Source organism: Prinia subflava, chromosome Z, assembly GCF_021018805.1.
Source record: "Prinia subflava isolate CZ2003 ecotype Zambia chromosome Z, Cam_Psub_1.2, whole genome shotgun sequence".
Classification (NCBI taxonomy): Eukaryota; Metazoa; Chordata; class Aves; order Passeriformes; family Cisticolidae; genus Prinia; species Prinia subflava.
In genome coordinates, this window is record NC_086283.1 from 94462686 (window position 1) to 94477340 (window position 14655).

The 14655-nt window shown below is 39.6% G+C and overlaps 1 protein-coding gene across 1 annotated transcript; it reads left to right on the forward strand.

Annotated features, from left to right (window-relative positions):
• Position 1: 1 nt before the first annotated feature.
• Positions 2-11376, forward strand: PPWD1 (peptidylprolyl isomerase domain and WD repeat containing 1). The gene is made up of 11 exons (XM_063422370.1): positions 2-165; positions 1504-1606; positions 2206-2306; positions 3533-3653; positions 5542-5989; positions 6586-6776; positions 7279-7468; positions 8434-8615; positions 9098-9179; positions 9766-9948; positions 10940-11376. Exons 1-11 carry the CDS (start codon positions 30-32, stop codon positions 11081-11083), a joined length of 1881 nt encoding a protein of 626 aa, XP_063278440.1. The 5' UTR covers positions 2-29; the 3' UTR covers positions 11084-11376.
• Positions 11377-14655: the final 3279 nt, after the last annotated feature.

Sequence of the window (14655 nt, forward strand, 5' to 3'; positions counted from 1 at the left end):
GCCCGGCGCGCGGCAGTGACGTCGGCAGCATGGCGTCCGGCGACCCCGAGCGCAAGCGAAAGGCGGAGGAGGCGGGCGGCGGGGACGCGGCGGACGAGGAGGATGAGGAGGAGCGCTGGGTCGGGCCGCTCCCGGGGGAGGCCGCGCAGGCGAAGAAGAGGAGAGGTGAGGGAAGGAGCGGAGCTCTGGTCCGACCGGGGTCGGGCGGTGGGGTCGCCCACAGGCCCCGCCGGGCGGGAGCGGCCGCGCGGTGAGGGCAGCTGTCGGGAGCCGTGTCCTGAGGCTGTGTCTCGTGTATAAAAGTGTCCTGAAGTCTCGTGTATAAAACAGGCAAGCTGGGCGGAAACTGTCGGGTGCGGAATTACAGGGCTGGGGTGCCAGGTGCTGAGAAAGTTGTGGTTGTTGAGCCTGAAGAAGAGGAGGTTCTGTGAAGATCTCATAGCAGGCTTCCAGTATCCAGAAGGACTTAACTTGGAAAGAAGCTGGAGACGGACTCTTTGACAGGAACTGTAGTAGTAGCTCCAAGAGTAATTGCTGCAAACTGAAAGAGGAGAAATTCAGGTTAGCTATGAAGAAAAAAATTGTTTACTGTGAGGTACTGGCACAGGTTGCCCAGTGTTTTTTTGGGTGCTACAACCCTGGCAGTGTTCAAGCTAGGCTGAATAAGACTTTGAGCAACTTAGTCTAGTAGGAGGGGGCTTGGGACTAGGTAGTATTTAAGGCATAGTCTAGCCCCTTAACGTTCTGAGACTTATGCTTCGTCCTGAGGACACGTTCAGGCCAAAAGCCCTGCTGTGCAGGCTGAAGCTGTGCTGTTTACAGATGTGGAGTTAATCCATCTCTCAGACCTCTGCCCTGAGCTGGAGCAGCAAGAGGAGCTTCCAGGCTGTATTTTGGCACGTGGCATTGATGTGTGCAGCAACTCCCAGCTCTCTGGGTACCACTTCAAGTTTTCTTTAAGTAAAGAAACCATAGTTCAGCAGATGTAAACATGCAATTTCAGTGAAAAAATAGCATTGCACAGGTGTTAACGAAAACACAGAGTCTAAAATTCAGAAACAAAACTCAAAATCGTATTATTTTAGGTCAGCTAGTAAAACAATGAAATAGGTGGGCACCAGCACTTAGGATTTAGGACCTGTGTGGGACCACAAATCTCGTAAAAACAACAGGGGTTCACTTGGTTTTTGAATGAAACGAGGTTCAGATGACCTTCTGTTTTCTGGCAGTAACTTAAAAGCTGTTAATTGACTCTGGTTTTTTGGAAACAATAAGGCAGTTACAGTAACAGTTGCTTTGAAAGGGAAGACCAATATGAGTTAAAGCAGCATTTGAGTGCCTTTAGTCCACAGAAGGTGTAAGTCTTTTAGCCAGAGCTAAAAGCTTTTCTGAGCGTTTTTGACTAAAGTATGAGTAAGCAATGCAAGGATAAGTAACAGCGAGCAGAACGTAGATGTAACGTGGGGAAAAGAAAAATCAGATTTTTGTTTTTACTCCGTGTAGTTCTTGAGTTCGAGCATGTTTACCTTGAAAATCTCCCATCGGCTTCGATGTATGAGCGCAGTTACATGCACAGAGATGTTATTACACACGTGGCATGTACCAAGTAAGTATTCTTGTTTTCCATCATGTTTCTTCATCTGGGGTGTATTTTTGTGTCTGCTAACAAGTTTCCATTGTAAAGTTTTGTAATGGAAAGTTACAGTGTTCTGAGGTGCTTTTTAAAGGGTGGTGGGGTTTTATTAAAAACTAGTTGGCTTACCTAGAAGCAGGATAAAAGTTGTTTTTATAGGCTAAAGAAGGGTCTTAAAGTCCTTGTTAAAATATGCAAGAAACACAGGGTTATGATTTGCATTCTCTCTCTGACAAAATATCATTCACCAGAGCTGCAGAGATCACACACACGTGCACACATAGTAACTAACATGAAACCAGACTCAAAATAAGAGTTATATTTACATATTCAAAAAGGATAACGTTTCTTCAGTTTAGGCTGTGAATTTTCATATATTAATCCAGAATGCACTAAAATACCTGTTTGGTTTTTCCAAGAGTTACAGTACCCATTCAGAAAGACTGTCGCAGTAATTTCTTGAGGTTTCATTCTCTACACAGTGTTAATTCTAGTACAAATTACTGACCAGTGGGAAAGTGCATAATTTGTGCATCTGTGTTCTTGTTTTTATATTTCTTTTGTAATTATAGGACAGATTTTATCATAACAGCCAGTCATGATGGACATGTCAAATTCTGGAAGAAAATAGAAGAAGGGATTGAGTTTGTTAAACACTTCCGAAGTCACTTGGGTGAGAAGTTGCTCTTTCTTGTCTAAAAGACCTCACTTTTTCCTCTCCCTTGCTTTTTTTTTTAATGAGGAAGTGCAAATAGAGAGAAAAATTCAGGGGTTCCTTTAGTGCAGTCAGAGATTAAATGATGCCTACCATCTTCCTTTTATTCCTCTGTCCTGTTACATTTTCCCCTCAAGCTCTAGCAGGGATAGGATGAAAATGAAACATGTGGGACTCTGCTTGCACAGATCCTCTACAGCCTTTCAATTGCCTTGTGCCCTGCTTGTGGGAACAATTATCTGGGTCATCAGTGAACAAAATACACAAAAGTGTTCATAAAATCCACAAAAGTTTAAAAATATGTTACTTTAAATAAGGGTACGTCTTGTTTTTTCCCTTTGCAGTCTGGGAAAAAAGCAGCTATTTCGATCTGGAATTACTGGAACTGTAGAGTAAATTCTGCATTATCGTTGTAATTATCAGATGTGTTGCAGTTAAGAGAAACTTTAGCCAAATTTTCTGAGCTAATGAGTACACAAAGCTTTTCAACACTATGCTAAGCATTAAATAGGCTGGACAGAGAATGCTGTTCTCAACGGTATTAGAAATTGTGATATGCCTGAAGGAAAAAAATACAGTTTGATATGCAGAATGTTACAGTAAGAAAAATATTTAATAATAGATAGTAAAAGTACTGTTTTCTTTTAGAGTTACAAGGAGTGTTAAAGACTGCTTTTGATCTTAACTACCAGCTTTTTGTATGAGAACAAAACCTACCATGCAAAAATCAGCATTGTAAGAACTTTATGGAAGGCTCAGTTGCAGAGTAGTTTTGAGTATCGTGGGTGTAATAGTCTGTAGAGTTCTGCTGCTTTTACCCTGTTGAGAGATGCAAGCTGAGGAGCCCATGATGGTTACTGTATCATAATGTTCTCAGTTTTCTAAAATGAACATTTTAAACTAAACTTGCTACCATTATAATAATTTACTACGTTTTTTGGTAAATTGATCATTATCACGTACCTGAGTCTAAACACTAATAGGCTATGAAGTGTTGTTTTGTGAATTTTATTTTTTTTAAATAATATTTCATTGAAGTCAGGTAGTTTTAAGTTTTAAATGGAAAAGGTGACAAAACAGTTGGGAAACAGGTTTAAACAGTTGGTAAACAGGTTTTCCCTATGTAGTACTGAAATGAAGGATGTCCTTCCTATTTCTTAATAGTATCTCAACTTAATTCACAGGTGTTATTGAGAGTATTGCTGTTAGTTCAGAGGGGGCATTATTCTGTTCAGTTGGAGATGACAAAGCAATGAAGGTGTTTGATGTAGTCAACTTTGACATGATCAACATGCTGAAACTTGGGTAAGTTACTTAGTTCTCTGAAGTGTTCATTTGGGATTATCAGTGGGGGTTGTTTTGCTAAAAGTAACTCAGTAATTTGGGGTTCTTGAGTTCTTCCCCTTCCTCCATGACCCAGTCAGATCAAGCTGAATAAACTGCATTGTCTGAAATTAATCCAACATCAGGAGGCTGCCTGACTGAATAGAAGAAATACTGCTGCAGCAGTAAAAGAGAGCAGTGGGAAAGGATTTCCTCGGTGTTAAATACTATGCACAAAGATGTGGGGTTTCTTCAGATGTTTAGTTAGGCATAATTTCTTTCTGTTTGGCACTGATTTTAAAAATTCCAATCTACTATTAGTAGTTCCATTAGAGAAGGGATTCAGCCTGTATGTATTGTCTCAATTGTCAGAGGGATACAATTTCCTTTTTCTGCTAGAAGCAATATTGTTGTTTTCCTTACTATTGTAGCATTTCTGTAGTTACACAGTATGTAGCTAAAGGATCTGGGAGAAGCAGGAATGGATGTTGCTGGAATTATAACAATACCAAAGAAAAACAAGTCTCACGCTATTAAAAGGGTGGATTTGAAGGGCTGGAGGATCAATGAATGCTACATCAAGAACAATAGAAATACTGATTTCTCTGCAAGCCTTTTAGAATTGGAAAACATATTCTTCATAGTCTATGGTGTATTGGTTAATTTAGAAACTGAATAGAAGAATGCAGTCTAGGGAAAAGCTTTTACACAGGAACATTTAATAAAAGCATATGCTATCTCCTTTGTTTGTTATGGTTTTAGTATCATCCTCCAGATATTGTACTTCACCTATAGGATTTGACCCCCTCTTCACTGTCTGTTCTGGAAAACTTCCAGTTTGGCTTAGTCTTTTTGGTTTTGCTATTATTTTTGACATAGCAGCACTGTACTGTTACTACATAATTGGTAAAATTCCAGAAAAAAGAAAATAATGTTCAGAAAAGCACCCCTGATCTTCAGAGCTTTCCTGTTCTAAGTGATCTGTACACTGTGGCTCTGTACAAATGAACCTGAGATAAAGTGTTTGTTTCTCTTTATTGACAGACATTGAAGATCCAATTATTGGTTTCTGTCGTAATGTCAGAATATCATCAGTCCTTCAGCATCTGTTAGGTTGATTTGTGAAAGGACAATCAACATGAGTTTCTTATGGAGACTAATCTTTTTGATGTTTGCCATTTTGTTTGAATTCTAGATTTCAGGATCTTTGCTTACAGACTTTAAAACAAACATAACTTATATTATTGACTATATCTCTGACTTCTTTTATTTATAGATTATGCTTTTGCAAGTAGCAAATTAGTTATTTTTAAAGGCACTCACAACCCTTATTGAATATAGGGAGATTGTCTTAATTTTGTTTGTATCACTTCTTGGGGATTTTGTGAGTTTGTGGATTCTTTTCTGGCAAGATCAAGTTCAACTTCTCCATAAATGTATGGCAGAGGCGCAGCTGTCTTCATTTCTACTGAGTCATTACACACTTAACAGATGGATATAGAAATGGTATTGACTCATATAAGTTGAGTACTATTTATTAATGCCACTTGGGCTTTTTTTCTGGATTTCTTTCCAAATTCTTCCTTTTTACCCACTTTCTACTTTGACTCTTTACAAAACAATGTGGAAGGAACAGAAACTGGTAATCATCCACTGAATGGTATTTCTTGGTAAAGCTTGCCTAAAATATGCTAAATATTAGCAGATATATATTAGCAAAACTATAAAGTTTTAGCAAAAACTAAAAATAAAGTTTAAAATTTGCTTCCAATGTTTGATTTCAAGTTCACAGCGTAACTTGGCTCTTTCCTAAATAAAACCATTACTTATTTATTTTTAATTTTTTTTTCCTTTCCACCCTTTGTTGCAGCTACCACCCTGGCCAGTGTGAGTGGGTCTATTGCCCTGGAGATGCCATATCTTCTGTTGCAACATCTGAAAAAAGCACAGGAAAAATATTCATCTATGATGGGCGGGGGAATAACCAGCCACTCCATGTCTTTGATAAGCTCCACATGTCCCCCCTTACTCAGATACGCCTGAACCCTGTCTACAAAGCAGTTGTGTCTGCCGACAAGTCCGGAATGATCGAGTACTGGACGGGCACTCCTCATGAATATAAATTCCCCAAGAATGTCAGCTGGGAGTACAAAACGGATACTGATCTGTATGAGTTTGCTAAATGCAAGGCTTACCCATCCAGTATCAGTTTTTCACCTGATGGCAAGAAAATGGCCACTCTTGGGTCTGACAGAAAAGTTAGAATTTTTCGTTTTCTGACGGGAAAGCTCATGAGAGTCTTTGACGAATCTCTGAGTGTGAGTTTTGTCTTGTTTCTCCTTTTTTGAAATGTTTTCTCTACTTACTTGAATTTGTCTGCCAGCACATTCACCTAAGCTATCATTTATATCTAAAGGCAAGCTTCCTTTCTAAATGCAAGCTTCCTTCCTATATTTTTCTTGCAGAAAAGGCCTCCTGTGTTCTCTTGCTTGTCTCTTAGCTTCCTTTGCCACAAAATGAATTCTTACCGGTTTACCTGCACAGTGAAATAGGGTTGTTGATTTTCATTTGTATTTTCATGCTGTTGATTACATTTTACTAGAAAGCCGTTGGGGAAGGTGGTGGAAAATGCCCATTGCAAATAACATCATAATAAAGAATTGAATTTGTCATCTTCTAAGGAATTTGATGGACAACTGCACACTTTCACGTGCTTAAGCCTAGTCCTACAACATGCCTGTTGTATCACTAAAGTGAAGGCAGTATTATTTGTATTTACTTAGATCCTTCAGTTAAGTTTGAGTGGAGTAATCTCACTTGAATTCTGTATTTTCTAAACATGTGAATCAGTGTTTTACTGGATAAAAGGTTTAAAATATGTTAATATAGTAGTGCTGGGTTGTTTTTTTTGTAGATGTTTACTGAACTTCAGCAGATGAGGCAACAACTGCCTGACATGGAGTTTGGCCGACGTATGGCAGTTGAGCGTGAGCTGGAGAAAGTGGATGCAGTAAGATTAATTAATATAATTTTTGATGAAACTGGACACTTCGTCCTCTATGGAACAATGTTGGGCATTAAGGTCATAAATGTAGAGACTAACAGGTAAGTTCCAGTGACACACATCGAGATAAACTTCTGTTTTAAAGTCTTTATTCAGTCAAACTTAGAGCATATTTAAAACTTGATGTGGCTGTGCAGGTGTCTAATCTTTTTGTGTTGTTATTTGAGAGCCTTACATTACACTGTAGAGAAGGTACTCCCATTCTTTAGAAAGAGTCACTGCAGATTAGAGTTTAGACAAATGAGGTGGAAACATGGCAAGCACACTAATTACACATCAAAATGTGTGATTAGTCAATTAATCTCTGGCTAACAGGATGGGATAATGTGAGTAAAAGTGGATCATTTATTTGGGATTTTATTGCATAAGAAGGCTGACTGATAAATTAAGGTAGTAAGTTTAAATAGAGAAACATCATAAGAATAATTAGTTAACGATTTTGAGATGATTTTGAAATTTTGCTCTGAATCTTAAGAGTCAAAAAGGAGACATTCTCTGCTGTGAGCAGCTGAACATTACACCTCTTTACTTATTGTACTTCAGGTGTATTCGTATCTTGGGAAAACAAGAGAACATCAGAATGATGCAACTGGCTTTGTTCCAAGGAGTGGCAAAGAAACACCGAGCAGCAATCACTATAGAGATGAAGGCATCTGAAAATCCTGTTCTCCAGAATATTCAGGCAGATCCAACAGTAATCTGCACAGCTTTCAAAAAAAACAGATTTTACATGGTGTGTGTGTGGCTCTTATTTGAATACCTCCGTTCTTGTATTGATTTCTCTACATTATTTTTGTTTCTTTCTTTGCATGTTTCTCGTCCTTTTTGTAGTTGCAAGTGCAGCTTTTACAAAAGAGTCCCTTTATATTGCAAGTGTATTTAGAATTTTTGTCTTGAACTATCTATACATTAACTAGAAATAGCTGTGTTTTTTTCATAAATTTTTATTCCTCCAAGAAGATCCTTTTGTTCTTGTTGGAAAAAAACCTAAGTAAGAACATTTAAAAAACTAACCAGATTTTGTAAAGAAACAGTAAGTAACTGTATACATAAAGAAATATAATAGGAAAAAAATTCAGAATCAGGGCTTGGTAATACTAAAGATATTGTAGGCAACCAAGAAAGAAGAATTCATCTTCCTGTTCACAGTTGAGTTTTTAAGTGAGATAGAACCAAACAGACAAGCAATTTCAGAGTGGTTAGTAGCTGATTTGAGAGGCCATAGCCATAGAAGTTAGAGAGCAGCCTGTCTGTTATGCCTTAAATTTGATGGGTTTCTAGAGTTTTATATTAATGCAGTGTTGGAATAAAAGGATTTATTTTAACTTGGTAGCACAACTAATCCTTTTGATGCAAAGCCAGTTTTGTCTGAGTATAGCAGAACAGCCTGGTATTCTCCACCTCATTTTAAAGAAAAGATACTGAACTAATGCAGACTTCTTTTGTAAAAGGGAAAGTTTGAAGGTTTAGCTTATTAAAAGTTACTTGGATTTGCATGTAGTTTTACTGGAATTTGTGACTGTGAAAATGCTGGCATACAACACAGCAGTGCAGGGATAGACTGTCTATGAATTGTCCTTGTACTGTTTAGATTGAACTGAGTGTTCAGCAGGTTAAGTAATTATACTGATGTGTTGGGTGCAGAGCAGTGTGAATTTTAAGAGGAAAAAAGGAAAAACCTGTTCTTTTGTGCTTCAGTTTACTAAACGTGAACCAGAAGACACGAAGAGTGCAGATTCTGACAGAGATGTGTTTAATGAGAAACCTTCTAAAGAAGAGGTGATGGCAGCCACTCAGGCAGAAGGTCCCAAAAGAGTGTCAGACAGTGCCATCATCCACACAAGCATGGGAGATATCCATATCAAGCTTTTTCCTGTTGAGTATGTACTGGCTGTTTTTTCCTGTTGTTTGGTTTTGTTTCTTTCTTCTGTTTCTTGTGGTTGCAGTATCCAAGACTTATCTCATGCTAGAAATAATTCTTTTCTTTCCCCTTTTCTACTACCTTTGTTTCCTGACAGTTTCTTAATATGCCAAGGTAGAAATGTGACTCTTAAGAAACAAAAATAAAGTAAGGTAAAAATAGGTCTAAATAACAATCTGGAGCACAGGAGTTTTTGAAATTGTATTTGGGTTCATTTAGTTATTGGTTCAGGGAGGGTATTCCTTTCTTTTATTCTTGGACAGGTCATGGTACTCTTCTGTGTAAGCTCTGTATTGTATGGCAGTGCTGTTTGCATAGATCTTGGAAAAGAATGATGATGGTGGCACAGCACAATAGGGTCTTAGTCTCAGCTGAAATCTTTATGGCCTTGTCACCAGATAAATAATATTATAGCCTGTGTTTTCTGTTACATAATTTTAGGTGCCCCAAAACAGTGGAAAACTTCTGTGTGCACAGCAGGAATGGTTACTACAATGGACACATCATTCACCGTATCATCAAGGTAACTTGCAACATGCTAATTTTTTGTAAATTTACAATTACAGTTTACATAATGTACTCTGGTGGTCAGTCCTCTGGTAACATTTCCCTTTCCCTTGTGCACACAGGATTGTTGGACTGGCTTTAGGGTTTCTTGTAAATTCTTAACAACTCTGATGTTCTTAACAGCTTTAGCACTTACTATAGTTGCAGTAGTTTTTCTGCAACTGATTAGCAGCAGAAAACTAAAAATTGAAAGATGAATTCAGCTCTCCTGCCTGAATTTAAACATTGCTTCATGCCAGAAGGCCTTTCTTGTAAGGTTTCTTATTTCTGTCGCACCAGAATCAAGTGATAGAGCCCAAGAATTTGCAAAAGGTAGAGATAGTCAGGTTCCTGTCCTTCACTAGCAGGAATAGCAGGTAACCTTGCTTTTTCACAAGTACTTGACAGACACTTTAAAAAGCCTTAAATGCTTTCGCCCTTACACAAAACATTTTAACATATTTTGTCAAAAGGTTTGAAGTTTGGAAAAATGTCACCTAGCATGTAACACTACTGGTTATGTATTCTGTGCAATCATGTGATAACATACAATTTCTGTGCAGGGTTTCATGATTCAGACTGGTGACCCAACTGGTACAGGAATGGGAGGTGAAAGTATTTGGGGAGGAGAATTTGAAGATGAGTTTCATTCAACTTTACGACACGACAGACCATACACACTCAGCATGGCTAATGCAGGACCAAATACCAATGGATCCCAGTTTTTTATAACAGTAGTGCCAACGGTAAGTAGCACTTAAAAGCTCAATTTAAGGCCTGAGAAGCTACCTACATAGTAAAAAAATGACTTTTTTTTTTTCCCATGGAGAAAGGAACACACTACTACTTACTTTACAAGTAAATGATGCACATGATGTGTAGTGTGTAGGCTTCACTGAAACTCTCCCTTAGGAGATAAAAATATTTTTCCATCACTTTTGATCAAGAAGCCTTTTGCCTTTAAATGGAGTGAGTGGTATAAAATTCCTAGGCATGTTTGCAATTATGTATTACTAGAGTATCTTGTGTTAATAACACTGATTTAGACTTGATGGAAACCTAGGTATTGCTTAGATTGTTTGGGGTTTGGATATGGTGCCAGGATGTCTGTGTAATATTGCCTAATTGTAGCTATATCAAGAAGCAAGTCTTGAGGTTTGAAAGTTTCATTTGATCTGTGTAAAAGTTCAGAGCCAACAGTAGAAATTTTGGTATGTGAATCCAAGACATAAAAACCAAATCCTTAAAAGTAATACTTACAAAAACTGCATTCTTGTAGCACTTCTAAGTAATTTTAAAAAGCACCCATCTACCCATAGTTCTGAGGTTTATTAAGTTGTGTGAAAGCCTATAATCAAATTAAGCATACTGTATGAGTATTGAGTTGGGTAGCATTCTGTATTGCACTTAAAATTCCTCTGTGAAAATACCATGAAATAGAGAGACTGCTACAACTTTTTTGTGAACTAAGAGTACACTTTAAAATAAACTATGCAATGCTACTGCACTGGTGGAATGTGACTTCTGTAGAACTTTAAGAAAGCAATTGAAAAGTAAGTTCAAATGCATATGAATATGTGTTAGCTGCATGCTAGTATTTACAGGGTGTTAGGTTGCACAGTCTGGACACACAAATGTATCCATGTCCACTCACTCTCTTTTTGGTTTGGTACCTATCTACATGCTGCTTTCAGTTTTAATGAGCTTTTCCTTTTCTCTTTCTGTACTCTCAAACAGCCATGGCTTGACAACAAGCACAGTGTGTTTGGACGAGTGACTAAAGGAATGGAAGTTGTTCAGAGAATCTCAAATGTCAAAGTCAATCCCAAAACGGACAAACCCTATGAGGATATCAGCATCATTAATATAACAGTGAAGTAAGGCAGGTGTTGAAGATTCCAGCTTAAGCAGAAAAAAACTCAGCACGTGGGACCCAGAAAGAGACCTAGAAAGAACAAAAATTTTTGATAGTTCCTAGATAGAGCAAGTATCAGGACAGAGCAATCACCAGTTCTACTATTTTTAATGTACCTAAAGTGCCCTAATTCTGTATTTCTGTTAACTTTGTATTTTAAAGTAAAAACAGCTGCATGTTTCTTACAAAGTCTACTGTCTTTCTTGCATCTCTTCTATGCAGAAATAAAGATAAAAATCCCCACCATGTCCCATGATAATGTTTGTAACTTCAAGTTTATTGGCATCTTTCATATTTAATTAATCTGTTTCACAGTACTGAAATCTATGACAAAGAAAAAGGTCAGAAATAGTAAGTTGAGTGAACTTCTCAATCCTTTGTGTATCAAAAATTGGATTAAGTTATGGTACTGTTTGCTGTGAAAAGCAAACAATGTAATCTACCTCTGTTCTTTATAGTGTGTACGTGTTTTCTCTGGCGAAAAGCAATGATCAGTTCTTAAAACGCTAGTGTATAAAGCTTTGCAATTTGCTTGGTTTTCCAGTGATTTTTTCTTTCAGTGTTTGCTTTCTTTCTATTTTAGCCTGGTGAGGATTTTCTGGCTTCATTTTTAACCAAAGTCCTACAAACATTACTGTTTCTACTGAAATACTTAATTTATTTTAAACTATGGTAGTAATCTAAACTAAGCTTTTCATTAGCTGTTTCTGATGGAGTTATAGAACAGAATCAAAGCATCATTAAGGCTGAAAAAACTGGTAAGTCAAACATTAACCCAGCAACACCACCATCTTTACCATTAAACCATGTGACCAGGTACCACATCCATATGTTCTTTGAACACTTCCAGGGATGGTGCCTCTTCTCTGGGCATTCTATTCCAATACCTGACCCCATTGCAGTGATGAATTTTTTCCTAATGCCCAAGGGTAATTTGTAGCCATTTCCTCTTGTTAGTTAGCTGGATGAGACCAACACCCACCTCGCTATATCCTCCTTTCAAGCAGGTGTAGAGATTGATAAGGTCTCCTCTGAGCCTCCTTTTCTCAGCTGCTGCTCACAGGAGCTGTGCTTCAGACCCCTCACCAGCCCCTCAGCGTCCTTTCTGACTTGAGAGGCCCAGCCCTGCACACAGCACTCGAGCTGTGGCCTCAGCAGTGCCAGCACAGGGGACAGTCCCTGCCCTGGCCCTGCTGGCCACACCACTGCTGATCCAGGCCAGGATGCCCTTGGCCTTCTTGGCCCCTTGGGCACTGCTGCCTCATGTTCAGCTGCTGGCACAGCACCCCCAGGTCCTTTCCAGCCCCTCTGCCCCAGCCTGTGGCCCTGCCTGGGGCTGTTGTGAGCCAAGGGCAGGAGCCAGCCCTGGGCCTTGTTGAACCTCACCCCATTGGCCTCAGCCATGATCCAGCGTGTGCAGATCCCTCTGCAGAGCCTGCCTGCCCTCCAGCAGGTCAGCACTGCCACCCAGCTTTGGTGTCACACATGAACTAACTGAGGGTGCCTGTGCTATCACAGTTCGCATTCCCCAGCGCTGGCTCCAGCCCTGAGCTCTGGGACAGCCCCTGTGGGCGGCCCCAGCCGGGGCTGTCTCCATTCACCGCCGCTCTCGGCCCGGCCCTCCCGGCCCTTTCCAACCCGGGACTCTGCTCTGTGCAAGGCACGAGCAGCCGCCTCCGCCAGGGGAACAGTGCGAGACAGGGCCAAAGGCTTCAGTAAAGTTCAAGCAGGCAACAGCTACAGGCTGTTCTCGTCCACTACGGATGCCATAGAAAAGAGAGCAGGTTTGTCAAGCAGGACCCACATTCCACAAATCTGTGCTGGCTGGCCCCCAAAACTCTTGACTGTTTTGTACATGATGGCACGCAGGATGAGCTGCTCCAGGATCTTCTCTGGCACCAAGGTTAGGCTGACGTGTAGTTCCCTAGATCTACCTTCCAACCCTTCTTGTAGACAGGTGTCACAGTTGCCAACTTGTAGTTCACCTCCTCCATCAGACAGGACTGCTGGTAAATGATTTGAAATATCTTCTTGGTGTGTTAAAATGATTTAAAGCTCTTTCAACCAGTTTCATCAGTAACCTTAGTGGATCCCATCTAGTCCACAGACTTGCAGTTAACTGGTCTAGCAAGTACTAACCCTTTCTTCCTGAAATGGAGTTTCATTTTGCACCTCATCCCTGTCTTCCACTTCAGGGGACTGGATACTCTGAGGGTAACTGGTCTTACTGTTATAAACTGAGACAAAGGTGACATTAACTTCAGCTTTTTCTTTACCCTTTATCATTGTTTTCCTCTGCAATAAAGGATGGAGAGCCTCACTGGCCCTCATTTTGTTGCTATGTATTTGCAAAAACATTTTTGTTGTCTTTTCCACCAGTATTCCAATCAAGTTCGAGCTGGGCTTTGGCCCTTCTGATCTTCTTCCTGCATAACCTCAGCATAACTGCATAACTTCCTGCATAACTACCGCACTGCTGTAGTCCTGCTGTGTTGCCTGCCCTTTCTTCCAGGGGTTATAAAATCTCTCTACCCATGTTCCAACCAGAGCTCTTTGTTGAGCCAGGCTGTCCTTTCCCACCGACTCATCTTTCAGCACCTGGGAGACCCTGCTCCTGCACCTCTAGCTAGGATTTCCTTCTGCCTTCCTGGACTCTCTAAAGTAGCTCCCTAAACAGGTCCTAGTCTGCCCTCTGAAAGTCCAAGGTGGCAGAGCTGCTGACCCCTATCCTTCTCCAACAAGCAAGATCTCCTTTTGTGATGACTTTGCCCTCCAAACATCACGTCACTCACCCGTCTTTCTCTGTCCACAAACAGCAGGTTCAATGAAAGCTCAGACAAAGCTTCTCAAGGTGTTGTGAACCTGTTGAATGGATAGTCCTGTTACCATCCTGCTTAGTTAAATCTGCTCTATGAACAGTAACATTGATCATGGCTGTTTATGTTCCCACCACTGCACACATAAAAGACTTGGGAGTTTACAGTTCTGCTGACTTCATTTATGAATTGAAACACGATGCATTACAACCAAATTCATTCCTTCAAAAGTTGCTGCTACCACCAGGAAGTTTATCTTTAGTGAGATATAGGATCAGTAAGAAAAATTCTACAGAAGTTAAATGCAGTAAATAGAACACCTCTCTTCTGAGATTACCTTAAAAAACAAAACAAAATAGCAAGTTCATTGAAATTAGTTCTCCAGGTTTTACATACTTTTATTGAAAAGAAATTATTTTTTGGGCAATGCAAATTGCAGCAGCTCATGAATTTTTTCTACTAAGAGCCCTTTTTTTAAAGGAATCTTTACACAACATCCACATCTACTCAACACTCTCAGAACCAGACCCTCACAGCCCACAATAATTTTGAAGACACAATACAGAAACAGTGATAAAACATGACTGTTCAGTTTGCCTAGACATACTGCTTTTGAGATGAAGTTCTTTAAAGACAGCCACAACACAGTCACTGGATGTTGCATTTACTCAATGTCAAAATTACACCAAAATCCTTTGAAAAGTTAGTTCAGTCTTTCCAAA